This window comes from Natator depressus, chromosome 12 (assembly GCF_965152275.1).
Source record: "Natator depressus isolate rNatDep1 chromosome 12, rNatDep2.hap1, whole genome shotgun sequence".
NCBI lineage: Eukaryota > Metazoa > Chordata > Testudines > Cheloniidae > Natator > Natator depressus.
The window spans coordinates 35,149,933-35,177,677 of NC_134245.1; the positions used below are offsets into that span (position 1 = coordinate 35,149,933).

The 27,745-nt window shown below is 43.1% G+C and overlaps 1 protein-coding gene across 1 annotated transcript; it reads left to right on the forward strand.

Moving 5' to 3' along the window:
• The first annotated feature begins 315 nt into the window (after positions 1 to 315).
• Positions 316 to 27,167, forward strand: WFDC1 (WAP four-disulfide core domain 1). Its single transcript, XM_074969191.1, has 7 exons — positions 316 to 676; positions 12,540 to 12,735; positions 15,017 to 15,100; positions 18,954 to 19,094; positions 21,697 to 21,738; positions 23,590 to 23,653; positions 25,116 to 27,167. The coding sequence occupies exons 1-6, from the start codon at positions 521 to 523 to the stop codon at positions 23,646 to 23,648; spliced, it is 678 nt and encodes a 225-aa protein (XP_074825292.1). The 5' UTR covers positions 316 to 520; the 3' UTR covers positions 23,649 to 23,653; positions 25,116 to 27,167.
• The last annotated feature ends 578 nt before the right edge of the window (positions 27,168 to 27,745 follow it).

A 27,745-nucleotide genomic window follows, 5' to 3' on the forward strand; every position in this document is an offset into this window, starting at 1 on the left:
GCCTCCCTCAGAGAATAAACCACCTTGTAGAAATAGGGTACAAACCCACAGATCAGGGCATCTACTTGGGGGGTGGGGGAGGGTGCACAATGAGCGTACTTGTTTTCTTGGAAAGTTTGCAGCTAGAAGCTGCTCGGGGCACTCCTCCAAGACCTTTCTTTCCCCCTCTAGCAGCTGCCATTTGATCCCATGCTTTGGCTTTGAATGGAGCGCCCTGAGAATGCCAGATGTTGTGAACAAAGGTCTAAAAATAATCTATCCAGTGATCATTCAAGGGGAATATGTGCCTCGTGGGTACACGAGATGGGAGAACCTGATCTGTCTTTGAACAAGAAAGTTCAACAGCAGCTCCTGGCTCCTGATTCTGGGCTCCAAAACTTTTTTTGTTTGTTTATTTTTTGCCTCCCAGAAGCTGTTCAGCAAAGAGTCGTTTGCTTCAGCAGGCAGCTCTCTCCCTCCCGCTGATTTGTCTGGCGCCCGGAAAGCTGGGATCCGTATTTTCTTATTTCTCATCAGGAACATGGACTCCAGCAGCAATAGCCTGGGGCCCAAGCTGCATTTCTGCAAAAAGATCTTCACTGCAGCCTTGTGTGTCTCAGTCTTACTCGCAGAATCTGGCTTGGCAAAGAATCTTTGGAAACGTGCCCTCCACCTGAAACTGGCCGAGAAGTATGATGTGAGTACCTAGCTGAGGGGGGACATCGCATGTGAACTAGCAGGAGGCAGGCGTATTAACGGTGTGTCCAGTGTGTCCTTTGAGAATGATCAGGATTTGAATCCTACGCTTTTGCTGTTTGTAAGAGGGCTCGTTTAAGCTTGCTAGGCTGTGTTAAACTTTTACCACCTATTTGCTGCAACATGAGACATACAGATAAGGGCACACTTTATACATCGAAAAATAAATTTGTCATGCCAGAGCAACAGCCCAAGGAGGTGCTCTGCACTGGGAGAGGCTGGAGAAGGGTAGCATGACCAGACAGCAAGTGTGAAATATTGGGACAGGGGGTGGGGGGTAATAGGAGCCTATATAAGAAAAAGACCCCAAAATTGGGACTGTCCCTATAGAATTGGGACATCGGGTCACCCTAGAGAAGGGAAACCTGAATGAAGAAAAGGAGATTGTGGTTGCAAGTGCAAAACCCATATAAATGTGCATAGAAGTGCTAGCATAAAATACCAAAAGGAAAGTACCATGGTCCACTGCATAGAGTGGGGGAACTGGGAGTCAGAATTCCTGGGTTCTAAGCCCATCTCGACCACTTGGCTTGGTGTGTGTGATCTAGCGCAAGTCGCTTCATCTTTCTGTGACTCATTTTACCCATCCACTGTAAAGTGAGGATAAATATGTAAAAGAGTTTTGTGACATTTAGCTAATGAACAACAGTGTCTTGTGATCCATACAGAAAAGGTACTATATACATGTAAAGAGGTCATTCCTGTCCTGGAGCAAGTAGTTCAAGGGAGAATCCATTCTCAGATCGGCCTCCTTTTATAGAATCATCGAAATTCAGGGCTGGAAGGGATCTGGAGAGGTCATCTAGTGCAGCCACCTGTGCTGAGGCAGGACCAAATATACCTAGAACCATCCCTGACAACAGGTGTTTGTCTAACCTGGTCTTAAGCACTGGAATAGGCTTCCCGGGGGAGGTTGTGGAATCCCCATCACTGGAAGTTTTAAACTATCCTTCGAGTTAGACAGTTTCCCCCAGTATTGAACCTAAATCTCCATTGCTTCGGATTAATCCCATTTCTTCGGTGGACATGGAGAACAATTGATCACAGTTCTCTTGATAACAGCCTTTAATGTATTTGGAGGCAGTTAGCAGCCCCCCACCCTCACCCCGCCCCTGTCTTTTTTTTCTCAAGACTAAACGTGCCCGGTTTTTTTAACCTTTCGTCGTAGGTCAGGTTTTCTAAACCTTTTATCATTTTTGTTGCTCTCCTCTGGACTCTCTGCAATTTGTCCACATCTTTCTTAGTGTGCTGCCCAGAACAGGACACAGTACTCCAGCTGAGGTCTCACCCGTGCCGAATAAAGTTGGGGCAATTACCTCTGGTGGCCTACATACAGCGTTCCTGTTAATATACCCCAGGATATTAGCCTTTTTCGCAACTGCATCACATTGTTGACTCTCATCCAATTTGTGATTCACTATAATCCCCAAATCCTTTTCTACGGTACTAGCACTTAGCCAGTTATTCCCCATTTGGTAGCTGTACATGTGATGGGTCCTTCCTGAGTGTATTACTTTGCACTTGTCTTTAGTGAATTTCAGCTTATTGATTTCAGACCAATTCTCCAATTTTTCAAGGTCATTTTAAATTCTAATTCTGTCCTCCAAAGTGCTGGCAAACCCTCCCAGCTTGGTGTCATCTGCAAATTTTATAAGTGTGCTATCCACTTCATTATCCAAGTCACTAATGACAATATTGAATAGTACCAGACCCAGGACAGACACCTGCAGGACTCCACTAGATATGCCTCCCCCTTCCCCTCCGTTTGACAGTGAACTGTTAATAACTACTCTTTGAGCATAGTCTTTCAACCGCCTTTTAGAAATTTCCTCTAGTTCACATTTCCCTAGTTTGCTTATGAGAATGTCATGTGGAACTTTGTCAAAGCCTTATAATCAAGATATATCACAGCTACAGCTTTGCCCGCTGTCCACTAGGAGAGTAACCCTATCAACGAAGGAAATTAGATTGGTTTGGCTTGATTTGTTCTTGAGAGATAAAGTGGGTGATGTAATATCTTTTACTGGACCAACTTCTGTTGGCGATAGAGACACACTTTCCTTTTCCCCCTATGACTAGAGAGGTGTTAATGGGCCACTTCACCTTGAATGATCCCTTGAAATATGTGTTAACAACTCATGCTAAACAATCTGCTCCACCTTGCATTTAGCTGTGACACTCTGAGTACACTTCCCAGACCTGAGGAAGAGTTCTGTGTAAGCTCGAAAACTTGTCTCTCTATTATCCTGGGACCAACATGACTACAACAACACTGCATACATGATTTGTTCTTGACTATTCTCTGGAAGTATCTCCTCCATTCTGCCTCCCCAGACTTTTGACAGGTGTTCATTAGCACTGCTTGCCGGCGTGGGTTTGTGGCTGACATGCCATCATCTAGGACCAGCCTCACTCTTATCTTCAGGCCATTATAGCTGAGAACAAACCAGTGAAATGCAGGAAACTTCCTGCAAAAGCACAACACACTTTTCTAGCAAGACTCAAAGGTCTTCTGCCCAGCAATCCAGTTGCAATGTGCTTGAAAACCCTTTGTGGCTAATTAGTGTGTTGCAAAGAGAAAACTAGCCAGGCAGTTAGTCTCCAGAGTGGTAGTGGACACTATGACCACAGTGTTCCAGCTCTGAAAGGTTGTCCGTCAGGATCAGTGGCAGCAAAGCTGCAACTGTTCTGTGTACACAGAACAGAAGGGGAGGGATTGGGCCTGAGCATGTTTCTGGCATTCAAAATATTCTGGGGCCAAAAGATTTTTCTCAGTATTGCCAAAGGTTCAAAAATCATGAGATAGGCTTTAAGATCATGAGATTATGTAAAAAACAATAGATTTGGGGTTCTTTTCATTTGCCTTCTGCTTTTGGAGTCTTTAGGTTTGTGGTTTAGGTGCACGGGGGGGGGGGGTCACATTTTGAAGCTTTCTCCACAGTCACGAGGGCTAGAAACTTACTTTTTCTTTAAGCATGAAGGCTGAAATCATCACAGATCCACCTGACTCCAGAAGCAGGGGCTTTAAGGAAAACAATCATTATCATGAGACTCATGACAAAATCATGAGAGTTGGCAACACTGTTCTAAACATCAACAAGTAGGAGGGAAAAAGTATACAAATTTTTGTAAAAAGAAAATTCCTGACAGTGTGAATATAACAGTTAAAATTCAAGGCATGCTAGTTAAAGGGGATCTCAGAAAACCGGTTGTTATTTTTTAAAGTAGCAAATTAAAAAAAATTCAGATTGACCGTGTCCTTTTAAAAGCCAACATTGGCCAATGCCTTTTGCCTCCTGAATATGTTGGGTCAAAATTTCAGCCATTGTTAAGCTGGCATCTGTTTCCACACGCTCAGGTTTGATTGGGCCCACAAAAGTAGATGCTAAACTTGTTTACATGTCCACTGTTGGTGCAGGCACCCAGCCACTGCAGAGGAGCACAGAGAACGGGTTGTGGACACCGAGGGGTTGGACACTCACGTTAGCAGGCACAATCAAGGGCCCCGAAGACAAATGCCAGGGGATATGGCCCATGAGGCTGACAATGACATGTTCAGTCACAGATTTGCTCTGTGCACGTGACAGTTGTTTTGTGAAGTGACGTTCACACACCTGATAAAGAGAGGGAGGGTAATCGGAGACAGGTGCAAAATTTCTGCCTGTCACTTCGTGAACCTTTTGCAGCAAAATTGTCAGGACAATGCAAAGGCAATGGGATGTTTCACTGTCAAATTTATCTCACTTTGGGGAGTTCAAGAACATTCGCTGGATTTCAGCATTCTTTTGTGAACATGTGAGGCTGCAAATTATTTAATAATATAAAGCAAAGAGCAGTTCTGGTCTGCTAAATCTCCATAACTGCACTGGAAAAAATACTATTATTAGTAACAATAATAATTCTGCCATGTTGCAAAACCATTGTGAAGTTAAAATCTGCAATCTTCTGCTTTCCACAAAAATTATGAAGCAAAAGACCCAGACAGATAGGATCCTATGTTTTGATGTTCAGATAGCTTGTTCTAAGGCACAGAATCCTTTCCCTTGGGGATATGCCCTCCTCCTTGAACCAGAGGCTTTTCAAAGGATTGTTTTTCTGGCAGCAGCTAATCCAGGTGCTACTGATCTGTCAAGCTCAAGAGTAATCACTTTCTCTAGGAGGGGGTGGAAGCTGCATTTCTCTGTCCCTTCCCTTGCACGCTTAAAGAAGCGGAGTTCCAACGTCTGACGTTTCCCTTTGCAGAGCACTGGTCCTGGGCTCTCTCTATGTCTCGTGTATGGTTCTGCACACCAGTGTGCTGCATGGTCCATGCCTTGCTGAATGCACACGAGTCAGGCAGAGTGGGGAATGCTCCTGTGATCAGCATTGTTCTTTCTCCACCTAGACCCTCACATCTCATCCAACAGGGCTGTCTTCTTGGAGAAGAGGGGAACAAATGAGACATTGTTCTTAGTCTGTTGTTTGACCTCCCCCAAGCTAATGTATTTGTTGCCCCCTGCTTATACCAAGAACAGTGTTTAGAATGAATGCAGGATGGTGTTTCAGATCCCTTGCTTCTGGCAGCAAAAGGAAGGAGTGGGAATATTTGGGACGTTCAGTTTTAGCCATGTTAGATTTCAGTTGATGGAAGGGATGTCAGAGAAGCAGACAGTGATACAAAAGTGGCCAAAAGGGAAGAGGTTGGAGTGGAACAGCAGATTTGTGTGGTATTAACCTAGAAGTGCAATCAGATGGAGTCCCGAGGGATAGGGCCTAGTGAGACAGCCGAGGGCCAAGGATGTAACCCAGTGGGAACCTCTACTGAGAGTGGGAGAAGTTTCCAAAGATCCAGCAGTAGCAGCAAAATGTAGATGATGATCCAGCAGGTATTCCTTATCCCTCATTTCTATGAATATGCACATCATGCACAAGATGTTTATTCTTTATTGTTTCAGAGGAAAGATGACTGGTGGCCATTAACTAAACAAATCCCACCAATCACACGGCACACACTGAAATCAATGGCAACACTCCTATTGATCTGTAGTGGGCCAAGATTGGGCCATAAGCATTGTCTCACGAAGGCAGGCATCTGGAACAATGAAAGGAAGCCAGCCTTGAACTTAAAGGATCTGACCCTCATCTGATGTACATTGGTGTAGCATTATTGACTTCAATGATGCCGTGCATATTTACACCAGATGAGAATCTGGCCCTAAATCTCTCTCAACAGGAACCCCAACTAGAAATATGTCTCGCTGGATCCATTCTGTGTTGAACTCCAAGGAAATCTAAATAGATTTCTGCTGCACATAAGGATATTACAAGTGTCAGAGCATTGTGCTTAGAGGCAAACTGGTTCTCATTTGCAGACCTGAAAAATCTAAGGATGGATGGAATTTTTATGAGGCAGGCCAGATCCCTCAGATGTTACTGAAAGTCTGGGAATACAGTGAGTGATTTAGGGTAATGAGGCTTCATTCCATTTTTTTCTAGTCACTCTGGACTTGGCTTTCCAGGTTCCTTAGCTGAACTTTTAACTTTCCGCTGTTAACTAGTTTCTGGAAGTCTTTAATGCACCTATCGCCATTAAAATGCGTTCATGAGTCTCCTGAGACAAACTGCAATTCGCCTCCAGGATTGAAAAATATCTTCAAGTGCAGAAATGTTAAGACATGCCAGAGTCCATAATATTTAAAAATCCAAGTCATGCTCACAGCCAAAATGTAAATCCTACCAAGCTATTAAATAGGCACTCGTGGAAATCATTATTCCAAGACAGCAATAATACAAGACTTTGTAAATGAGGGAATTACTTTCCCCCCCTTTTCCTAAAAATCTTATGATACCAAAGCAGCGGCAGCATGTTGATTAGTTAAATTTTGCAAACATGCTGTACAGCAATGAATTTTTAAGTACTGGGATATCAGAACACTAGGAACACTGAGAAAATAAGGCGAAAACTTAGTAGGGAAACAGCTACTCCGGGAATTCTTGGCCTTAGAACTTTTATTGTTCTAAAAGGGAAGGCACATTCATTATGGTCAACTGTTCATTATGAATTTTGCCCTTTCAATTAGTGAATCAATCATATTTGTTTTCTTTTAAGTATCAGTTACCCATCTGTATTTGCTAAAAATTTTGGGTAAATACATTTCAGACTATGGGTTGAGTGGCAATAACATTTTAAATAGGAGAATAACAACTAATGAACTTCCAGAATGAATGCTTTGATGAATAATCGTCCCTGCTAAAGTCTACGGAACTTTTGGGATTCCTGAACATTTTCCCTGATATGCAGTGTTTGGACTGAATTATGAATTATGAATAGACCTGGTTCCACAAAAAGAAAATTTGAAATTTTTGATTTTTTTGAAATTAAAAATTAAAAATTGGAAGTTAGTGTTCTGACCAATTCTATCGCTGGTTAAAAATGGGGCCAAGGGAGGAACTGGGAATATCTTTGTCAAAATTTTTCTTTTTGTTGTTGCTGTTGTTGTTTTGCATTTTGAAATCAAAATATTGAACTTAAAAAAAAAAATCAAAGAGCTCTCATGATTAATAGTGACAGGTTTCAGAGTAGCAGCCGTGTTAGTCTGTATTCGCAAAAAGAAAAGGAGTACTTGTGGCACCTTAGAGACTAACCAATTTATGTGAGCATAAGCTTTCGTGAGCTACAGCATCCAGCCAGCATGCATCCGATGAAGTGAGCTGTAGCTCACGAAAGCTTATGCTCAAATAAATTGGTTAGTCTCTAAGGTGCCACAAGTACTTCTTTTCTTTTTATGATTAATAATGTGACCCATCAATTCATAGGAAGAAATTCTGATACTCTTCCTTAATTTGAGCAGCACCTTACTCCATAAATGCCTGTTAAATACATGGACTGCTAGTGGAATAAGGTGCTTGTCAACATGATTAGGCATATTAGAACCTGACAGTGTGAATATAACTTGGTGCTTTCATTTGTGGAAATACTGGAGAATTAGGCTTTTTTCCCCTCACTTCTCAACAAATTAAAAACCAATCATCTGGATTTTCCCTACCAGACCCCATGATCTACAAGCTCCAATTGTTCGTTAGAACAATTTAGAACCTGGGTGGAGAACACTTCAGTTCCCACGTAATATATTGGATGCATCTCAATCAGAGGGCATTTCAGACATCTGGGAATGTTCCCTATTATTAAGGCTGGTTCTTGTCATTGCACAAATGTATGACATTGGCTGAAATAAAGAAATATCACATCGTTGTCACTATATGTTATGCATGATTCATTACAGAGAAAGTGGAGGTAAAAATCTATCATGTCAGCATTACAAATAACATACAACATTTTCCCCTTATCACGTTGAACGGAATTGCATCAATTTCCTATGAAATGAACTATTAGTTATTCCTAATTACATTTTAAAATAACTGATTACAATCCACTCATTCATAACAACAAGGCCATAGTAGGAGCAGTCAGTCCCAAAGTTAATAAATCCAGTTATTTGTGCACTGCCTCTCAATAATTGCAAACTGAGGCCATCTGTTGGAATCTAAAAGCACTGCAGTGAAGCCTTCAAAATCTTGCTTAAATGTTTCCTTGTACATTGATGTAATGACAATATTTGAATGAAGGGCTCCCATAATTTTTCCCCCCTTAACCTATGCCTGCTGTGTGCATTTATTTGGGAAGGAGAAGAATGAGTGATTGGAAAATCTATTTGTGTTCTTATTTAAAGAAAAGCAGTTTCCCACACATAACCATTACCAGGCCTAAGGAGAGAGGCAGAAACTCTTGGCAAGCAGACTTATCTTAGGTGCAAATCATGGGAAATGCTTATACATTGTACCTGAGAAACATACTGGATGTGTTGTTATTACAGGGGAGTATCCAGCTTGGGAGTTCAAGGTCTTGCAGGGGATCTTATTGGTATCCTGTCCCAGGAAGTTTGTTTTTCAACATCTAGTTCAATGAGCTGTACCCTAAAGACAAACATTTGCTTTCCAGAAGCGTTGTTGAGTCCCAGGGAGAGGGTACCTCTGGCAGGGATGATTTAGCAGTGCCCAGACATGGGGAGAATCTCTCAGTGTCAATCCAAGTTCCTCTGTAACCTGATGGTGCCCTCTTGAGAGTGGCCTGACTAGAGTGGTGCAATGCAGTAGAGAATCTGCCCCTTTGTGACTGATTTGCAAATGCTAGGGTGCTGGACATCATTACGAGAGTTTAGGTAGATTCTTAAACCAAACAATCTGATAGCAAGTTCTTTTCTTGTCTCCATTTACAGCTTTATCATTTTGGGCCAAATGCTGATCTCAGTTACAGGGTGTAAATCCAGAGTAACTCCTTTGGCTTTGGTGGAGTTTATTTGGCACTACACCTGTGTTCATGAGAGCTGAATCTGGCTATCTGAGTCTAGTTTGATCCCACTATTTGATTATAGTCAAACTTTTCTACTCTATTTCTGAAGTTTGCTCTGTTCAGTTTAGCTTAGTTTCACTTACATTCCCCAGGTTCTCTGTCTCTCACGTGCTCACACATACTGACACCATATTCTTTTGCACATCCAACAAAAGTTATTTTTTTCATACTCCAGAGCATTAATAGACACTTTGCTGGTAGCACATGGTAATAGTTAGATAGCAAAAGAGACAAGAAATCTTTGTGTCTGAGGAACATAAAAATTCAGAAGTCAAAAATCATTCCTCCAAGGAGTGATGTATTATTTAGACAATGGGTCTGATTTTCCCCTGCACTGAAGATGCTTTGCATTGTCCCATCAACACAAAGCAGCCCTAAGGCTGACATAGCTAGCCAGGGAATGCTTGCCGTGATGTGTCAGAGCCACCTGTTGTGGCCTAGAGTCACTATATCTGATCCTTGGCTACCCTCTTCCCAGCCCTCTGCATAGCTTCCCAGCCACTGAGAAAAGGGTGGACCCCAATCCTATTCTTTTCCCCTTGGGAAAAGGGGTGTGATCAAGGGGAAAGGGCATGCCTGGGGCTCCCCATATTAGCTCCTTAAGGAAGTTGGCAGCTAGTGCAAATGATAGCAACTGCCAGGTTGCTCTAATTGACACCATGGGACTGGCACACAGACAGCTGATGGTTGGAAGGTCACATAGGCACTGCCATGAGGAGGGAAGCCCAGGAGGAGAAGCATGGCCGGTGGATGGAGCTGATCCTCCTATGGAGGCCCACCCACCAGAGCAGGTGGAAGCTGAGTCAGCTGTAGTGTCTGCAGAGCGCCTGAGGTGGGGAAATTTTGTTCCTCCCCCTTTCCCACAGAACTCCCCTGCCTCATACAGCACGTTTGAGCACAGGGATGAGGGCTTTGGCCCATGGGGAGTATGAATCAGGCTCGAGCGGCTTTTCAATTTCTGTGGAACGCAGGGAGTTGGCTTCTCGTCCAAATGCCATCTGTGTGAATCATGTTACTTTGTATGCCGCTGCTTATGCTTGTCAGGGAAAGTACCACGCTCTGCTAATTCTACTTGAGAGTTTTCCTCATCGTTTATGTGTGATTAAGAATAGGCTGTATTTTCCCCATATCCAAATACAGTTTGACTTGGCATAGTATTAAATGGCCATGTGTCCTCCTCTGCAGCTTCTGGTACAAAGCTGGACATTTCATACAGAGGTTTCAGAGTAGCAGCCGTGTTAGTCTGTATCCACAAAAAGAACAGGAGTACTTGTGGCACCTTAGAGGCTAACAAATTTATTTGCGCATAAGCTTTCGTGGGCTACAGCCCACTTCATCGGATGCATAGAATGGAACATATAGTAAGAAGATATATATATATATACACACACACACATACAGATAAGTTGGAAGTTGCCATACAAACTGTGAGAGGCTAATTAATTAAGATGAGCTATTATCATCAGGAGGAAAAAAACTTTGTAGTGATAATCAAGATGGCCCATTTAGACAGTTGACAAGAAGGTGTGAGGATACTTAACATGGGGAAATAGATTCAATATGTGTAATGACCCAGCCACTCCCAGTCTCTATTCAAACCCAAGTTAATGGTATCTAGTTTGCATATTAATTCAAGCTCAGCAGTTTCTCGCTGGAGTCTGTTTTTGAAGCTTTTCTGTTGCAAAATTGCCACCTTTAAGTCTGTTACTGAGTAACCAGAGAGGATGAAGTGTTCTCCTACCATTTTTTGAATGTTATGATTCCTGATGTCAGATTTGTGTCCATTTATTCTTTTGCGTAGAGACTGTCCGGTTTGGCCAATGTGCATGGCACATGATGGCATATATCATATTGGTAGTTGTGCAGGTGAACGAGCCCATGATGGCATGGCTAATGTGATTAGGTCCTATGATGGTGTCACTTGAATAAATATATGGACAGATTTGGCGTCAGGATTTGTTGCAAGGATAGGTTCCTGGGTTAGTGTTTTTGTTGTGTGGTGTGTGGTTGCTGGAGAGTATTTGCTTCAGTTTGGGGGGCTGTCTGTAAGCGAGGACTGGTCTGTCTCCCAAGATCTGTGAGAGTGAGGGATCATTTTTCAGGATAGTTTGTAAATCTGTGATGGTGCGCTGGAGAGGTTTTAGTTGGGGGCTGAAGGTGACAGCTAGTGGCGTTCTATTTTCTTTGTTGGGCCTGTCCTGTAGTAGGTAACTTCTGGGTACTCTTCTGGCTCTGTCAATCTGTTTTTTCACTTCAGCAGGTGGGTATTGTAGTTTTAAGAATGCTTCATAGAGTTCTTGTAGGTGTTTGTCTCTGTCTGAGGGATTGGAGTTGTATCGTAGAGCTTGGCTGTAGACAATGGATCTTGTGGTGTGTCCTGGATGGAAGCTGGAGGCATGTAGGTAAGTATAGCGGTCAGTAGGTTTCCGGTATAGGGTGGTGTTTATGTGACCATCGCTTATTAGCACAGTAGTGTCCAGGAAATGGACCGCTTGTGTGGATTGGTCTAGGCTGAGGTTGATGGTGGTGTGGAAATTGTTGAAATCATGGTGGAATTCCTCAAGGGCTTCTTTTCCATGGGTCCAGATGATGAAGAAGTCATCAATGTAGCGCAAGTAGAGTAGGGGTGTTAGGGGAGCTAAGTCAGCCATAAAAATGTTGGCATACTGTGGGGCCATGCGGGTACTCATAGCAGTGCCGCTGACTTGAAGGTATATATTGTCCCCAAACGTGAAATAGTTGTGGGTGAGGACAAAGTCACAAAGGTCAGCCACCAGGTTTGCCATGACATTATCGGGGATACTGTTCCTGATGGCTTGTAGTCCATCTTTGTGTGGAATGTTGGTGTAGAGGGCTTCTACATCCATAGTGGCCATCTCACTTTACAGGAAGGTTTTAAATTCGTAAAAGGCTGCTGGCATTAATCACTTACAACAAACACAGAATGATTACGAAACACAGGAACAATAAGCCCTCTATATCATCATCTTCATTTCAACTTACTTCTCTTTCTCGCTAGAGTATTTTTAAGGCACCAGTTACTGAAGTGCCTACTGCCTCTCTCTCTCACTCTCTCAGACAAGTGTAATGGACATTTTAGTGATTTAAAAATTAAACTCCTGAACGCTTCTACATCATTAAAACAATGTAATAAATAGTAGTACTTGGTATTTAGGTAACACATTTCATCAGCTGATCTCCAAGCACTTTGCTAAGGTAGCAACAGATTAGTGTCTTCATTTTACAGGTGGGGAAACTGAGGCACAGGGTGGTGGGGTCACTTCTTCGATGTATATGTGAAGTCAGTCACTTCTTAATGCTCACTCCAGCTGTCACTTTGCAATATGTTTAATGTTGACCAAATGTTCTCCCTTATGCCAAATCTGTGTTTTCCCTTTTTTTCTTTTTTTGCAAGGATTATGAGTACCCTCTTCATTCTCACAGCGCCCACTACCAGAAGAATGACCGCTGCCCTCCGCCCCCACAGACTTTACCAGAGCGAGCATGTGAGGTGCCCAGCTGCCGTTCAGATTCCGAATGTGAAAGACACAAGCGTTGTTGCTACAATGGGTGCATCTATGCCTGCTTAGAATCAGTACAGCCACCTCCAGGTATGGTGGGCTGTGAGATCAAACTGCCTCAGAAAGAAATGTCCAAGATGTTGCCCAGATACAAATAGAAACAGCTGAAATAACAATGGTAGGCTGTAAAATGGGGGGTGTATCCCCATATATATTAGTGTAGAGAGGTTAGCCGGGGCTCGTCTCTCTCTGGGGCGGCGGGGACCCCCACTGCCTCACTAAGTTCAGGAAGAGGTCTAGCAGGGCCCCGGGCTACTTCCAGACTCCCCCTCTTGAGGTACCTGGGTTAGGGTGGTGTCCTCAGGGGGTTCCAGCACCATGGTTTCTTCGGGATAGCTGGCGAGGGGTAGACTCGGCAACTCCTCCGGGTAGCTGGCCTGGGGCAGGCTCAGCAACTCTTCCGGGTAGCCAGCCAGCCCTTGGGTCCACTGCAGGTCGCTGGGGCTTCCCAACCAGGAGGTAGGCCAGATGAGTCTGGTCTCCCCAGCGGCTCCTCTCAGTGAGCTCTGGATCTGGTCTTTATACTTCCTGTGCCATACCTGACCCTCTGAGGGGCGGGTTCAGAGCTCCCTGGCTCCGCCCACTCTGGTGTCCAGAGGGGCTTGTCTCTCTCTGGGGCGGCAGGGACCCACACTGCCTCACTACAATTAGGTCTAAAATAGGACTTGGGGTTTGAGCCTGAATCAAGAACTAAGCTTTGGTTCCGTGGCGGCGAATAGTTGAGAGCTGCCCTTGTGTGATTTTTGGCTCAAGAGAGAGAAAGTTGCACACAGTCTGTTGATCTTGCAAGATTTCCACCAACCTGAATGGCAGAAATCACGAGATTAGTTATTTTCGCTATATTATACATTAACCCAAGTTCATGGCCACATGGCAGGTAATGAGAGAGAGTGGAGAATTTTTGAATTTTCAAAATTTAAGTGAAAACTTTGAAAAACTTTGAAAAAAAATCTCAGTACATTTTTTGCTGGTCTTCGGTCAGTTTGGAACTTTTCCAAAATTCAAAATTATGACAAAAAATGTTTGTAAAAGGTTTTCTGCATTTTTCAACCAGTTCTTCCGATAACCTTTTTATAGGAAAAACCAAGATGCTTTAACCAGCTACTTGCCAAAGTCAGAGATTTTGATTATTGTTGAGAACTAGCTTCAGGACAGTCATTTTCCTTTTATTATAGTGGATACTCTTAATGTGGCAATGTATTTAGTCTCTGCCTGTAGATGAATTTATTTGAAAAGTTTGAGCAAAATCCTTTCTTCTGTTTCCAAGTTAAGAGAGAGTTCAGAAAGATATTCCTTTCCAACTGTGAAATAATTCTAACACCATCTTTTTAAAGAGATGGGTGGTCTACACTTACGGCAGCATGTACAGATGCTGCACGCCCAGCTAGTACAGGTATAAATAACAGTGTAGACGGTGAGGCACAGCTTAGGTAAGTAGCATAGAGTAAGTGCCCTACATGCCTGAACCCCCAGGGTACGCACGCTACATGGCTGTCTATTTACCCAAGCAGTACCTACCATGCCTACATTGCTATTTTTAACCATGTAGTGTCTCGTTGCAGGAGCCTTTCCCCACTGCAGTGAAAGGCTCTGGCAGTGGTGAAAAGCTCCGTCAGCTCCCCACTGCCAGAACCTTTCCCGTTGCCTCCCAGCTGCCAGAGACATTCGTTGCCATGTTTAGCTACACACTGCAGTGGCATGTATGGACACAGCCTGTCTGCCATGCCGTGGGTAGTGGCACATGTCATGCCAGTACTCTGCACGCTGACATAAGTTTAGACATAGCCAGGGAGACAGTTAAAATGGCTGAAACTTGGCACAGACATCATTCTCATTGAACTATGACTTCTCTTGGGTTACACAGGGAGCAAGAAAGAAACTTCTGAGCATGCTCCGGGGGGGATTTGCTCTGACTTTTAGCAGCACTCAATGAAGCTCTATCCAGTTTGGGCCAGATCTCACAAGGTGCCGAGTCATGGCTCAATCCAAAGCCAACGGAAGTCAATGAGGGTCCTTCCATTAACGTCAATGGATTTTGGACCAGGGGCTCAAAGGTTGCTCAGCATTCTGCAGGCTTAGGCCCTTTGTACCGCCACGTTGCAGGGGTCCTTGCTATGACTGCTGCAATCAGGCTGCGGCTGGGACATTTTGAATGACTGCGAATGTAAATACGTCACTGAAACACAGACAGTAAAACCCTCCCTGAAGAACTCTGCCTGCCTTATCATCAGGGACTGGAGAAAATCAGTGGCATGAAAGTAATTGTGTGCCCCGTGACTGCTCATCCTTAACAATGTGGGTTTTTTAATAGTTTTAGACTGGTTGGTGCAGCCGAAACCACGTTGGCTTGGAGGAAACGGTTGGTTGTTAGACGGACCAGAGGAAGTTTTACAAGGTACAATGAGCGCAACTCGGCATTTTAATCACCTGGGCATTGTGGGTTGTTGAATTCTGCTGGATGAAGGACACTGATTTGGAAAATAACATGCAAGTCAGATGCAGTTCAGTGCCAATAAATCCGCCCTTTTTCAAGGGAGAATACTAAGTACTGTGGTTTCAGTTCAGAGCCTCAGACCCCTCTGAAACACCACTTAATCTACATTGCAGACTCAGTGTTAGCGTGGAAAGAACACTTCCTGTAAACTAATTGTCCATTAAATGAGATACAGATGTACAGTGCAAAGGGCCAAATAATAACAGATTTGTGATTGTACCCCATGTGGAAAGGTGACTCCAGGGTTTGTGAAGTGAACAGTATTTCAAATCTAAAGCAAAAGATTTGTTTTTAATATACAGCTCTGTTGAAAGCCTCTTTAGGAGGGGCAAAATTCTCTTCTTCCATCGGCCATGCAGATGCATAACCAGTGCTCATTAGTGCATGAAAATTTGATTGTCAGGGAAAGTGATGTGAACAGGATGAGCAAAGAATATACCCAATGCAACTTGTAAAAGAAGATTTTGCCCTCAGAGCTGGGTATGCCATGATAGCATAATCTGACACTACAGTATTGCATAAAGAAAAGGAGTACTTGTGGCACCTTAGAGACTAACCAATTTATCTGAGCATGAGCTTTCGTCATTCTGCATGCGTGGGTGTTTGGGTTAGATGGACCAAGTGCAAAGGGGAGAGTCATTTCTTTCCCAATACATAACCCCAACTCCATAGAACTGATTTACATAACTCAATGCGAGATTAGTTTGTGTGTTGTATTTGGTGACCAACGCAATCCACTCCCATTCAAGCTTATAGAGTTTCATGTAACCTTTATTTTGTACATTTTAAGACCGTGCTATTACCACCTATGAATGCCATATACATGCAAAGAGACAAGGTGGGAGAGGTAATATCTTTTATTGGCTCAACTTCTGTTAGTGGGAGAGACGAGCTTTCAAGCCACACAGAGCTCTTATCTTATCTTGCCTCTCTCACCAACAGAAGTTGGTCCAATAAAAGCTATTACATCATTCCCCTTGTGTCTCTAATATCCTGGGACTGACGTGGCTACAACTATGCTGCATACACATGCAAAAACAGATAAGACCAGGAAAGTAATTGATCAAGTTACCTCTCCTGGCACACTCCCCATCAGTACCCAGCCTGGGCCCTGGAAGCTAATGATCCAACCAGTGATGATTCCTGGTCATGGTCCACCTGAGGAACATTGTGTATACGCTAAGAAGAAGGGACAGGAGGACTTCTTTTGCAAATCTCTGGCCTCTGCTACGTTCTTACGCTGTGTCTTCTTCACTCTCGTGTTGTCTACCACTGTCTTTTATACCCTGTTCCATGTCTTAACTCATGCTCAGTTACCTCATCTGTGTACCTACCCATTCTCAACCTGACTAAACATTTTTATGCATAAATCATAACGAACCTAAACTAATACATTTTTGCTCACCCTGTTAAAACTTTTTTTTGGTCTACTTCTATACTGATTTCCTTTGTATTCTCTGCTGTTTATTTTACTGGCTCCATCTAGTTTTATCTTACTGGTCAGTTTTTGTGACTTTGGGTTTTTGCTTGTTTGCTTGTCTTGCTGGGCACCTGAAGTTAACAATTCCCTCATGATGTTCTGTTTCACCCTGCTATTTACATAGATAAGGTTTTACAAAGCAAGACACACAAACTAGGTTTCATGGTTTACCCAATCCTTAAGCTGTTATAACTAAGCTCTGAAATGTTGCATCAGCAGGGACACATAGAAAAGCAAAAATTCTTTTATATTTTTCTACTCTCTAGATAATTCATTTCTCCATCACAGTCCATTGCACTGTTTTCTAACAGATGCTTGAGATGCACTTTATTTAAATGAGTTTTAGGTTAATAGATTTCAAGGCCAGAAGGGACTATTGTGATCATCTAGCCTGATCTCCTCTATAACACAGGCCAGATGATTTCACACAGTAAATTCCTGCATCAAGCCCTTCAGCAAGTTATGTCCCTGATCTGTGCCTCAGTTTCCCTATCTGTAAAATGGGGATAATGATACTGACCTCCTTTGTAATGTGCTTTGAGATCTACTGATGAAAAGCTCTATGTAAGAGCTAGATGCTATTATCTTTATATCGTTGCTAGCCTGAATTTGTATAGTATCAGCTTCCAGCCACTCGATTTTGTTAGGCTTGGTCTTTGAAATTAAAGACCCCTCTCTTATCAGAAATCTTCTCCCTGTGTAGGAACTTCTAGATCATGGTCATGCCAACTCTTAAATAAAGATGAAATCATATCCCATTACAAATTCTCTGAGCCATTCAGTCCCCTCAGTAGGGAGGTGTGATCTGAGCACAGGCCTGGAAAGTAGGAACTTGAGAATTGTCATTCTCAGCCCTGACACTGATACCCTTGGTGGCCTTAAGCCTGTCTCTTGGGGGCCTGATTTGCAGACTCCAGATGTTGCTCATGCAGTTCCATGTGTGTTTCCCATGCATGCACACCTGAGCATGCAGAAAGTAGGTTCCTAAAGTAAGTGCAGGCCTGAAGTCTGAAAATCAGGCCTTAAACCTCATTGCCTCAGTTTCCAGATGTATAAAGTGAGCATAAAACGATCTGCCTTGCAGGTTTAATTAATTAATCAATGGTTCTAAAGTACTTGGACAGTCTTGCTTCAAGGCTTAGGCCAGTCATTATTAGAGACCTGGATGAGATCTAAGAAATGGGGCAGATTATCCCACATCTGCCTACTGTGGGGGTCCTTCCACCTTCCTCTGAAACATCTGGGGCTGGCCACTATCAGAGACAGGATGTATGGATGCCGGCTCTGATCTAGACTGGCAATTCCTAATGAGAAAATTCTGCCTTCAACTCCACTGACTTCACTAGGGTTGTACAAGTGTCAGTAAAATATACTGCCCCCCCACCATTTATTTTTTACTCTTATTTTATTTGATTATAGCTTAATGGAGCAGTTAGCATGAAGTGCTCCAGAAGTGGAGTACCCTCAATCAAGGCATGGGCATTATAGGAGACTGTCCTGAAATTAAAATTCCAGCAAATGAAAGAAAGAAAGTGTAGGGTGCCTCTACGTGGTCTTGTAGTTAAAGTACAGAAACGGGAGTTAGGAGTCCCAGGTTCTGTTCCCAGCTCTGACACACACTTGCTGCATAACCTTGGCCATGTCACTTAACCTCTCTGAGCTTCAGTTTCCCCATCTTACAGATGGGGATAATACTGGGTTACCCCACAGGAGTCGTGTGTGAGAATTAATTTATTAGTTAATAGATGTAGAGCATCTTGAATATTTTGGAACCATTCCTTGCTGTGCCCAGTGACCTCTGGGCACAGAAGAAGGGGAGAACTACCAGGGAGTTGGTAACAGTTCCCTGGTTCTTGATCCAATCCCGGGTGCTGGTTAAAGCAGCTTGATGGCTGCTCTAAATTGTGCCAGCTGGTAACAGTCCTGGAGAGGCCACCAACTGTTCAGAGCACTGCCAGCCACCCCTCTTTTCCACCGGTCTCCAGCCCCAGCACACACCCCGTAGAACGGGCTGCAGGAAGAACAGAAAGGCAGCTAGCTAGGGACTCTCCAGTTAGCGGAAACAGTCATTCTCCCCTCTCTTTGAGTGGAGTAAAGCAGACAACATGTTGTGTCGAGCTCTCTACACGTCTTAAATATTCAGTATTACTGTTTGTAAAGCACTTTGAGATCTTTTCCTGGGAGGGGCTTCCGAAGAACACAGCAGGATTATCCTTCTCCGGTTATCCCAGCCTAATAAAATCTAGGTTTATGACATGCAGGCTTGTTTTCCAGCGGAGGCCTGCAGCACCACTGAAGATGGGGATGAGCCTCTGCATTGCCCTACAGGATACGAATGCCACATCATCAATCCTGGCAACACAGCCGAAGGAATCCCCAACAGGGGTCAGTGCATCAAGCTACGTGGAAATCCCGGTCAGTTCATTCAAAAACATCCATCCTCGCTTACTCTGTCCAACGTAGGGACTATGCTGAGGGGTCTCTCACCTGCCCTGAGGCAGATAAGGGCTTGTCAGGTCAAGCTAAATAGCGTTCCTGGGTTTTCACCTCCTCCCTCTTTTAATCCCGGGTTTCTTCAGCGATGTATCTGATCTTTCCACCATGGCTCCATCACATTTCCATATGACAAAGGAAATGTTCCTGCTGCGTTGCAGGCAGCTATTCCCCCAAGACTGAACATCATCTCCCCCCTGCCCCCCACCCCCACCCCCCGGCAGCCTCTCCATTCCCTGCTGTCTCAGTTGAGTGGATGCTTCGGAACCCAAGTCTCGCATGCACATGGTGCTGGCAACCAAGTCATTGCTTTGGCCTTAAAAGAAAATGCCATAAGACCAAATATGGGAGCTAAATTCGGGGGGTGAGGAAGTGGGGGTGGGGGAGGAGTTCCGAGTGAGATGAACACCCTGTATAAACATGGGGAAGCTAATGTCTGCACCTAGTTATATATTAGCCACCCCTCAGAGAGAACAGTGGGTTGCCATTACTTAACTGGGGGGCAGAATCTGGAGCATATGTTTTTGTGGCTCGTCTTTACTGTGTGTTCTTTTGATCATACTGGTATGATACTCAAGGATAAGAAACTATGAGCATGCAGGATAGGACACCATTTAATTGGGGGAACCACTGCACAGTTAAAAGCTGTCTATGTGTAACGCCTTAAATTACACAAGAAAATTAAACTGCTGCCTTTGAAAAATGCCAAGGGTACAATCAACACAAACAGCTCATGTTCATGGTCTTTCGGGGCTTCTGGAAAGGTGCTGACTGATCTCAATCCCCAGGGAAGCCAAAGGGAGTTGAGTGTTCGGCACCATTCGGGATCAGCCCCTAAATAAATCCGAGCAGCAATTCACTTTTCTCTCTTTTTCTTCATGTGTGCAGTACATGACATTCTGGACTGTAAGCCAAATTCTCAGCATAGCTCCACTGAGTTCTTTAATTTACTTGATTTCAATAGAGCTAAGCCAATTTACAAGCTGGGGAATAGGCCCTGTAAATTTATTTGATCAATGTCTGTGCATTTGCATTTTGGCTGGGACAGGAAAGAATTTATTCCCATCTACAGACGACAGTAAACCTTAGCTCATTCTATTTAAATATCAAACAGTAAAGTTCTTAAACTATAGTAGAAAATCAAGATTGAAATTGTTTTCTGTCACCTGACCAGAGTTTCTCCTGTTGTTTCAATCACAAAAATCATCCTTTTTTTTTTCTCCACTGGCGTGTTTGCCAATAAGGGAGCTCACACATGCTGATGTGTTTTCTGAGACCGTTTTCAATCTGTACAAGAGTGTGCAGCTTCTGTAAAAGATTTATGGACTATATACTCTGTGATGCAACTCATAACAGGCCAAAAACATCAGCAGCCCCTTTTCCTGCGTAACCACAATAAAAACTAGTAGAAGTATCAAACCAGAGCCCTCTTTTGTTGTGGTTTTTTCCTGTAATAAAGACTAAAGGCTTCAGAATTTCAACTTCCTTTGCCTTTCTTGTGTCTTTGGGGGCTTTTTAAATGTCCTCTAGTCACTAATGTAATGATATATACCTGTGTTTATGGTGTTCATGCACCAGCTGTCTCTTTGAGCTGTAAAAGTTTCAGACACAGTGTGGTCCCTGGTAAACAAAGGAGAGGAAGCTGGAACTTGAACTGTGCGGAAGCCTGTTAGATTGTCTCAAATTCTAGCTATGTTTTCTTTAATAAATGCTTTATGTTTAAGAAAGACTAATTATTTAGATCATGACTACTTTTAGTGGTCAGAGTATTTAGGAGGAGGATGTGACTGCATGGATCCACTGGCCAAAATGTACTGGTAGGAGCTACATAGCGGCCTACAGATACCAAGACAACACAGCTACAGCCATGGGAAGGCAAGAGGCATGCTCTGTTCCCTGCCCAATTGTTGAGGGTAGGAATCTTGGTCCCCCTAGTTCCCTGTAGAGTTTTCAGGCTATGCACAGGGACCAGGATTTAATCCAAAGGAAGCAGTTAAGAGCGAAGCCTGGTTGGATACGTTATCATAACTAGGCTTGGACGGATTCAATTTTTATCAGTAAATCTCGATTTCATCATACACCCAAAAACTGATGAAAAATACTTCCGTCAATAATATTCTAAATTTACAGATAGGAGAAGTAAGAAAAGTGCTGCTTGTGAACCTATCAGAGTTTGATTTAAAGATATTTACCGTATATAGTTTGACATGCGACGTTGACAATTTGTGTTAATGGTTATCAAGCTTTATCTTTTTGAATCTCAACACCTACTGTCATTAAATAATTGTTGTCTGACCCCTCCCCCCCATACACCCCAATTTCCAGTGACTGTGAAAATTTGAATTTTTGAAAATAGCCAACAAAATTGCTTAAAAACCATAATTTTGCACAACTGTAAACAATTTGAAATCAATAAAAAGTAGAGAAAAATGCTTTAAAATAAACATGGATAGCAGCTGTCAAAATTATTTTAAAAAATCAAATTCTGCCAAGCCTGATCATAATGTATCTTATTGTTTTGCAGATGGACGCAACCTAAGGCATAAATATTACAAGGAGTATTTTGGTAAGACACCTTCTGTGGGTCTTTGGTATTGCGGAGCTTTACACTGGTCACATTGTTTCCAAGGAATTTGCTGCCTATGAAATGGCACAGTGGGGAGACATTCGTCAGAAGCTTCTCAGCACACCTTTGCCAGTGCATCTCAGGGCAGATATGCAAAGCCCCTACCACAAGGTCTTCCAGAGCTGAGAGTGCCAACTGTGCTGCAATGTATGGTGGGTTTATGATACGGAAGTCACCTCTGGAATGGGAAACACCCAATTCAATTCATTTTCACTTGTGATTTAATCAGGAAAGGAATCCTGTTCTTGGAAGGCGAAAAGCTAGGAAAAGCTACCCACTACTTTGCACCTTTTTTTTTTTCCTTGCTGGTTTTCCACACCTTAGTTAAATCACGATCACTCTTCGATCTAGAATGGAACGGTCAATCTCCCTTCAGTTAGTCCTGTGCAACCTAACTGAGGTGCTGGGAGTAACCAAAGGCAGAATCACTGGTGTAATTTAAACCTACCACTGCTACAGCAGCCCCCCACCAAAGAACTGGGAAATAAGACTGTCATAAACATACAGCTACGGGTAGCATAAAAGCCCTCCTTTACCTGTAAAGGGTTAAGAAGCTCTGATAACCTGGTTGGCACCTGACCAAGAGGACCAACAGGGGGAGAAGATACTTTCAAATTTGTGGGGGAAGGTTTTTGTTTTGGGCTTTTGTTGTTGTTCTCTCAGGAGACAAAAGAAGAGACCAAGCAAGTATTCCAGCTCCTACTGAAATGATATATCTAATATTACAGAAATAGTAAGTAACAGCAAGGAATGCATTAGATTATCTTTTGTTTTAGCTTGTGAATTTTCCCTGTGCTAAGGGGGAGGTTTATCCCTGGTGGTTGGTCTTTTTTGTAACTTTAAAGTTTTGCCTAAAGGGGAATCCTCTGTGTTTTGAATCTGATTACCCTGTGAAGTTACCTTCCATCCTGATTTTACAGAGGTGCTTCTTTTACTTTTTTTTCTTTATAATAAAGTTCTGTTTTTTAAAAATCTGGTTTACCTATTTGGTTGGTAGATTATTCTCAAGCCTCCCCAGGAAAAGGAGGAAGGGACTTGGGGGGATATTTTAGGGAACAGGAACTCCAAGTGGTTCTTTTCCTGAATCTTTGTCTAACTCACTTGGCGGTGGTAGCAGTACCAATCCAAGCACAAGAAAGGATTTGTGCCTTGGGGAAGTTTTTAACCTAAGCTAGTAGAAATAAGCTTAGGGGGTCTTTCATGCAGGTCCCCACATCTGTACCCTAGAGTTCAGAGTGGGGAGGGAATCATGACATGGTGGCATTGGTGGGATCATTTTGAACCAGAAGCACAAACCTCAGGATATTAAAAGGACTTATTTTTTTCTTTTAGCTGCTTGGAAAGTAGGGAGGTTTTTTTAAAAAAAATGGGGATAAACCTCCCTCTTAGCACAGGGAAAATTCACAAGCTAAAACAAAAGATAATCTAACTCATTCCTTGCTATTACTTACTATTTCTGTAATATTAGATGTATCATTTCAGTAGGAGCTGGATTACTTGCTTGGTCTCTCTCTTTCTCTGGGAGAGAACACACAAGCCCAAAACAAAAACCTTCCCCCACAGATTTGAAAGTATCTTCTCCCCTTATTGGTCCTTTTGGTCAGGTGCCAACCAGGTTATCTGAGCTTCTTAACCCTTTACAGGTAAAGGAGGGCTTTTATGCTACCCTTAGCTGTATGTTTATGACAAAGACACATACCATTTAAAATATACAGCTAGAAATCTTTCTGAAGCGTTCATTACTGAAAGGACATGCCGTAAACCCTAATTTTGCAGAATTTTGTTTTACAGGGAGTAATTCCAATAATGTACTTGGCTACGTAAAACAACAGCAGAAGCACTTAGGATAACTTGGGTAAGTACCCTCTGAATGGGTATGGATGGGATGGATGTGTGAAAATGCATGACGGTTGCCCAATGTACAGTGATTTAAAGACATAGTCTTTTACGAGTGAAATTACCCCGCCGTAGCATCAGGCATATGCTCCACTTAGATGTCCTTGAAGCCCTAGTGGTGCTGAGACCATAAGAACAGCCATACTGGGTCAGACCAAAGGTCCATCTAGCCGAGTATCCTGTCTTCTGACAGTGGCCAGTGCCAGATGCTTCCGAGGGTATGAACAAATTATACTGGCCCTCTGCACAGGGTTGAAATTCACTCTAGGGGTATGTCTACACTGCACCGTAAACCCATGCTAAGTCTCAGATTTGAATCCAAACCCCCCTTCCATCCACACACAAATCAGTCGGACTCAGGTCAGCACCTCCTCTGGACTCAGGCCTGTGGACCCTGCTGGAGGGGTGGGTCCGAGCCTGAGTCCTGTTGAGGCTTGAGTCCAGACCCGGTCAGTTTGCAGTGTGGACGCAGCTCAAGCCACAGACTCCAGTCAGAAGAGCTGCATACTGCAGTGTGGCCACGTTAGCATGATTGTGAGACCTGGATACAGCAATTGTAAACCCAGGTTTACGATGCAGTGTGGATGCTCAAGCACGGGCTTGGAAACATCAAGTCCACAAGCACAGGTCCCACAGCCCTGGAGTTACAATGCCGTGTAGACGTACCCTAAGTGAATTTAGTTGAAAGGCATATGCTGACAAACAGGATATGATATTCACCATCCCAAGGCTGGTCTGTGCTGCAGGGAGATCTCTGCAAAATATTCCTGGTGAAATTCCTCTCTTCAGGTTCTTTTTCATTTGGTTTTGATTTCTCAAAATTTGGCCAGTTTCCTGAAAAACCTCTGACATTTGGTGTGTTTTCTTTTCCCATGTAGAACAGGACCATGCAGCCGAATTTTGGGATTCTCAAACATTTCAAAACAGCATAGAGCCAAAGATTAACATTCATGTCCATGCATTGTATACAATTATAGTAAATGCCCAAATGTTTTATACTGCACATCTAGGGCCCAAGTCTAAGGCAGCCACATCTGATCCTGAATGAGAAAACGCAGAGACCGGTAGTTTAGAAGAAGACTGCATTGGAACCCAATCTTGCAAACACTTAGGCATAGGAATAACCCCACTGAAATCAGTGAAAAGACCTTCAGGGACTTCAGTAGGTTTTTGGGTCAGGCTCATATGTAAGAATTTGCATTATCAGACAATCTGTCCCAAACTGGTGGTGTCTTTATCTTTCAGAATCAGATGTGGCTGCATTAAAACAACAGGGACAAAATGAATCAGTTAACTTTTCATTCGGCCTATGTGAGGCCAATTGCTGAGGTTACATGGCTGGGTAAGAATGTGTTCTATGCAAACACCACAGCACTGATAAACATTTAAATTCCTTTTTTTTTTATTTGATTTTCATTCAGTGGGACCTAACTATTAAGGAGCTTTTAAAGAAAGCTATATCCAATAGTTGTCTGGTTCAGATGAATTGCAGCCCTCAGTCTCCAGATACAGCTATTCAGCATCTTCTTGATCTCTGCAAGTTGTTGATAAAAGACCTGCATGGTGCAAGAGCAGCTATTCTAGAACTCAGCCCTGTGAAGAGTGGGAGAAATCCATTCCTTTGAAGGCAGCTGTAGTGTTTATGAGCAGCGCCTTTACCACTGGAACAGATAATCAGTCTGATCCACAATTTCATTTCAGATCTATATCAGCACAGTACACACTATAATGCACATTAGGGGACTGAGTCTGATTTCGCTCACGTAGGTGTAACTCAGGAGTGACACTGGTATAAAAATGGTGCACGTGGGTTTAGAATCAGGCCCTAGATATAAACAACCTGCTTGATTTTTCTAATATATGTGTGCTGAATACAATCAGTGACTTTCATACTGCACGTACATCATATTAACAGAACTCAGAGGTCTCTTACCCATAAGGAAATGAATCGACTAGTAGCTTATGCATAGTATGAATGACTTTAATACGTTCACTCAAGAAAATGGGCCAAATGTGTCTCTGTTGTGTCACCATTGAAATCAGTGGAAGCTACACCAAGGATGAATTTGCCCCAGTGAACAACTATCCTTTTATGACTTTAGTCTACAAGGTAATCTATGTATTTAACAACGAGGCTGGAAATGGTCTACCATGGTGCTCTGTCTGATATTCCCATAAGTACTACAGTATATGCAAATGTTTATCCTTCCCCTAGAGTTTGGAATCCCTATATGGTAAAGGGAAAGTTAAAAATACTGAGCATTTTTTACATAGTTGCTTTCTGTTTATTTGTTTGGCCAGCAAAAATGGTCAGGTTTTAAAAAATTTCATTCCAGTGTTAGACTCAGAGACTTGGAGGCCAGAAGGGACCATCGTGATCACCTAGTCTGACCTCCTGCACATTGCAAGCCCCAGAACCCCACCTGCTCCTGAAATAGACTCCTAACCTCTGACTGAGTTACTGAAGTCCTCAAACCATTGTTTAAAGACTTCAAGTTACAGAGAATCTACCATTTACTCTAGTTTAAGCCAGCAAGTGATCCCTGCCCCACACTGCAGTGGAAGGAGAGAAAAAACAACCAGGGTCTCTGCCAATGAAATTCCTTCCTGACCCCCCCCTCTCCAAACAAACAGTGAAAAATGTGTACAAAATATTTTACTATTTTTAAATCAGCTCCAGAGCTCAGTGCCCTTAGTCAATGTTATGTGTTTTAAGGACCTTACAGGATCAAACACCTAGGCTCCGGTCTCATTGAGCAAAACACTCAAATACATGCTTAACTCGAGGTGGGCATTTTGCTTTGCAATGCTAGTTAAGCTCATGGCTGAGTACTTTCCTGGATAGGAGCTGTAGAGCAGGAATTTAATCATTGCAAAATGAATCTTAAAAAAAAAAAAAAAAAGAAGGAAGACTGATAAAATAAGGTACTTCTGAATGTTTGCTGGTTACTACATGCTGTAGAAAATCCAGCCTACCTAATGGTGCTAAGGTGTTAATTTTTCTTTTAAAAGCTCTTTTAAATTGTCAAACTCAGAAACAAATCAGCCGGAGCGGAGCTCTGAAGGCTACGTTTCCAATATTAACATTCATACTGCTTTTGACAACACCATATATTGAAAGACAAATTTTCCTGAGTTCTTTCTGCTGCCCAGAAAACAAATGGTTTTAAGGCAACATTGTAAAAGCTCAGTAGGAAACTGGTAATGTTAGCTTTTAAATAACACATCATATGTGTGTTTAGTCTCATTTTAAGGCTTGTCTGGTGCTACAATAAACTTTTCATGTGATGTTATATGCTCACAGTGCTCGCGAGCTGCCAGAGTCTCAGCTGGTGTCAATCGGTGCCTTCAATGGAGCCGCTCTGACCTCCACAACGTGAGACTCTGGCCCAATGACTCATTCGAGACTATCACTCCTGTTTTGTGCTGCTTGTCATTCGAAACGTAGGGTCTCCTACTTTGGTGCTCAATAAAAACAAATCCAGTATATTTTTCAACTCTGTCTAGTTTCGGGTGTGTGTTTTTAACACCGACTCTGATCTTCTTTAAATTAAAAAAAAGGAAATTTCACGGTGAATTTCAGTCCATGTGAAAGCTGCCAGAGCAAAAGCCCGGATGACCGAAGCCCTTCATTTATCTGTAGGACAATATAGCTGGCAGCAGCCTGAGCTTTCCTTAACCTTTGCCCTCGTCACCAATGTATCTTGACCACCTGGAGGCTGGGTTGCTGGAACACTATGAGAGCCATTGACCCAAACTGTAAACCCTGTATATGTGATTGAGCTAAAGAAGAGGGAAGGGGCACAGAGTCTCCACCCCAGCTCACCCACCCAGGTCTCAGCTCAGCGCGGAGTAGGGGGCTGGATGCTGCTAACCAAGGTGTTTCTAGATGCCAGGAGAGCCATGACCCCCATTTCCCCCTCTCCTCCCCTCACCTCTCCATAATTGTAAATGTAGTAGGGGCAACGAACCATGAGTTTACCCACCAGAGAGAGAATAGTTTTTGAATTGTGTTTGGGGAAGGGGTTCAGTGGCATTGGGGTTGGATGAG

What these genes read in the sequence shown, in the direction of transcription:
- WFDC1 (XM_074969191.1), top strand. Translation starts at nt 521, where the DNA reads ATGGACTCCAGCAGCAATAGCCTGGGGCCCAAGCTGCATTTCTGCAAA. An exon ending in ATCAGTACAGCCACCTCCAG is followed by an intron (nt 12,736 to 15,016) that starts GTATGGTGGGCT and finishes GTTTTTTAATAG; the next exon opens with TTTTAGACTGGTTGGTGCAG. An exon ending in ATATTACAAGGAGTATTTTG is followed by an intron (nt 21,739 to 23,589) that starts GTAAGACACCTT and finishes TTTGTTTTACAG; the next exon opens with GGAGTAATTCCAATAATGTA.